The sequence below is a fragment of the Musca vetustissima genome, unplaced genomic scaffold, assembly GCF_032173495.1.
Source record: "Musca vetustissima isolate MV318-11 ecotype Yass unplaced genomic scaffold, APGP_CSIRO_Mvet_v1 utg318223, whole genome shotgun sequence".
Taxonomy (NCBI): domain Eukaryota; kingdom Metazoa; phylum Arthropoda; class Insecta; order Diptera; family Muscidae; genus Musca; species Musca vetustissima.
Genome location: NW_026879755.1, coordinates 4047 through 7226, shown reverse-complemented (window position 1 = coordinate 7226; position 3180 = coordinate 4047). Strand labels below are relative to the sequence as shown.

Genomic DNA, 3180 nt, shown 5'->3' with positions numbered 1-3180 from the left:
TCTTAGACCATCTGTTGGCCGACACTATTTTTCTCCGGATTTCAAAACTGATGTAATTAGTTTTATTTATGCCGGTACCAAGTTTGATGTTAAAAATGTCACACGATAAAATTGTCACCTTATCTGAAACCTCATTCTTAATTAAAGGGCTCCGAGAGGTCCTTTCAAACTTTAACTCCTGACCCAGTTAAAGTTATCCTGCACAGCCATATTAATTTTGCAGGAATTCCGAACGTTGACATGGATTTAAACATTGAATTTACTAATTTACTATTCTTAATTAATTTTTCGACCAAAATGTTTATTTTTCCGTGAATTTCGAATGCTCACGTCTGAACGGTTGGATTCCAGCACCCAATTCGTGTACAAAGTCGATAAGTCATAAATCGATCTACAAATCCCTAATGTGTTTTTCTTTTATTTATCGATTGAATGTTTTTCTCTCTCCCTACGGTGTTTATGTGGGTGGTTGTTCTCTTTATTGTTAAACAAAATCAAAAAATTCAATTAAATCAATTAAAGATAACAAAAATTCTAAACGTGTAAAGTTCAAATAAATCGTATTGAAAACGAAACCAGCATAAAACGAAGAACATTTTCATATTTCTCGACAATTGACTGATAAGACACAGCTGATTGTGTTGATTTTGTTGTTGGTGCAAATAGTGGTGGTTGCTGTTGTGAGAGAGAGTTCAAGAGTACAGTACAAACAGCAGCGGCAGTAGGTTAGACGTGTCAATCAAAGCCGGTGTGCAAAGGAAGAAAAAAGAACACGACATTATTTAGCCCACAACTAAAATTGGAACAATTATCTAAGCAAAAACCAAAACTCTACAATGGAAGTCATTAAGAAAGGTGCCTTATTCCTCATGTCCGAGGAATGTTTCGATAATTATTTTGAGGAGCATAACTATTTTGATGGTAAGTACACAAAAGTCTTCAATAAAATCCAATCTATATAATTTTCCCATTTTCCCCTGATTACAGTACCCTGTTTTAAGGCATTGCTGAGTAAAGGCCTTGGTTTGGCCATCATTGCCGGTTCCCTGCTAGTCAAAGTACCTCAGGTGTTAAAGATTTTCAACAACAAATCTGGCGAAGGTATCAATTTGTTCTCTGTCCTCTTGGATTTGACCGCCATCACTGTGCATATGTCCTATAGTTATGTAAGCGGATTCCCCTTCAGCTCCTGGGGTGATAACACCTTCTTGGCTTTCCAAACGGCCGCAATTGCTGCTATGGTCTTGTTCTATGGTGGTGCCAAAGCCAAATCATTGTTGTTCTCCGTCGTTTATGCTCTACTCGTGTACGTCCTCTGCTCTGGCCTGCTGCCATTCAAAATTTTGGTTACCATTCAAAGTCTTAACATCCCCATCCTGTTGACCGGCAAACTATCGCAAGCTGTTACAAATTATAAAAATGGTTCCACCGGGCAATTGTCCGCCGCCACCGCATTCCTATTGTTTGCCGGTTCATTGGCTCGCATCTTTACCTCAATTCAGGAGACTGGTGATAATATGATGATCCTCACATTCTGTGCTTCATCCTTTGCCAATGGTGTTATTGTTGCCCAAATGTTATACTACTGGAATAAGAGTGGCGCCGTTAAGGGTGCTGCTCCAAAGAAGGCTGCTGGTAAAGCTGCATCAGCTAAAAAGTCAAAGAGCAAGAAAGTCGATTAAAGGTTGTTTTGTGGGAGATTACAAAAACAACAATTAGTAATGTATATTTATTTAAAATGTTTTAAAGATAAACATAACGTTTGTGTTTATGTGTGTGCAAAATGACAGATTTTTTTATAAAAAATTAGAAGAATAACGTAATAAAAAAGTTTATTTTAGTGGGATTTTAAATACAATTTTTTTATTAATATTCGAGAACTCTTCTAATGGCGGCCAAGGTACCGGCGAAATTAGTCGACTTCAATTAAAGGGTTTTTTTGGGACTTATCGTTATAAACGGTTTAGACTGTATATGTATATAAAACTATGGGTAAATTTACTGAACCCGTCACCCTAAAATTACGGTAAAAATATTATTATGAAGTGTCCCAATGTTGACAAATCGTTCATAACTACATACTTTAAAAAATAGTATTTTTCTGTGCTGAACGAGTTTGGTGTCCAACAAACAAAAATCACCAAATTTATGACCTAACAAGCGTTATCATGAAAACTGATAGATAACGCTATTATCAAATATATTTATTAATTAATTATGTGTGTAATATTTATTTCATTACTCACAGTTCCAAGTTCCTAACCCACATCTAGTTGTCATGTTGTTGCTAGATTATTCTTTGGTCAACATAGGTTGACAGTTTTCGTCTGGTCTTCAAGTAGTCAATTTCTGATGGCTAAAAAATGAATGGCGTTATTTTTAGTATTGATAAAAAATAAACAAAATAGAACAGGAAATAAGAAAATGGCACGTATTCCTAGTTTAACACATTTCCACTGCAGTTCTTTGTAGAAAGAAGTACTATGATATCTTTCATCTTCGATCAATAGTCATCAACGTATTCTGATGATTCTTCACATTGAACTATACCCAATGCGTCATTTTGGAATTTAGCAAATAAAAAGTTTCCATTTGTGTTACCGACAGATTTATACCCCCAGCCTATGGTTTGCGTAGGTCAATGGAACTACTACACACTGGTTTATTATTCGCTATATATAAATATTAAATAGTTGACCATCTGTGGAGTGGGACCAAGATAGCTTGCTCTAGATAAATATATGTTTGACTGATTGTGGGGAATGTACCAGAGGGAGTGGAACGATCGATCCATCTTCGGATATTATATAGGTTTGGTAAAAATCAAATCAGGTATTCTGCTCGTTTGGTATTGAATTAACAAATTGGATATAGAAATAACGAATTTTAACACTTTATGAAGTGCAATGTTTGGATCAAATCAAACATTCCATTCGCTTGATATTGGATTAAGATTTTGAATCTTTGTAAGCAGGAACCAGAAGGAGTGGACTTATTGGTCCCATCTTTAGACATGATCTAGGTTTGGAAAAATTATTACGATTTGTAAAGTTTAGCTCAAATCGGACAGTCCATTCGTTTGATATTTTATTAACAATGTTTCAAAATATTTTGCACTTTGAGGGGGAGGTATCGGAAGGAAAGAATCGATGGCTCCCACTGTGGACTTAATCTAGGATT

General features: G+C 35.6%; 1 protein-coding gene across 1 annotated transcript; it reads left to right on the top strand.

The window, feature by feature from the left end:
* The first annotated feature begins 786 nt into the window (after window positions 1-786).
* LOC133324872 (mannose-P-dolichol utilization defect 1 protein homolog) lies at window positions 787-1682 on the top strand. The gene is made up of 2 exons (XM_061533700.1): window positions 787-921; window positions 988-1682. Exons 1-2 carry the CDS (start codon window positions 837-839, stop codon window positions 1680-1682), a joined length of 780 nt encoding a protein of 259 aa, XP_061389684.1. The 5' UTR covers window positions 787-836.
* Window positions 1683-3180: the final 1498 nt, after the last annotated feature.

Coding starts and splice junctions, on each gene's coding strand:
- LOC133324872 (XM_061533700.1), top strand. CDS start 837: ATGGAAGTCATTAAGAAAGGTGCCTTATTCCTCATGTCCGAGGAATGT. Junction 922..987: donor GGAGCATAACTATTTTGATG/GTAAGTACACAA, acceptor CCCTGATTACAG/TACCCTGTTTTAAGGCATTG.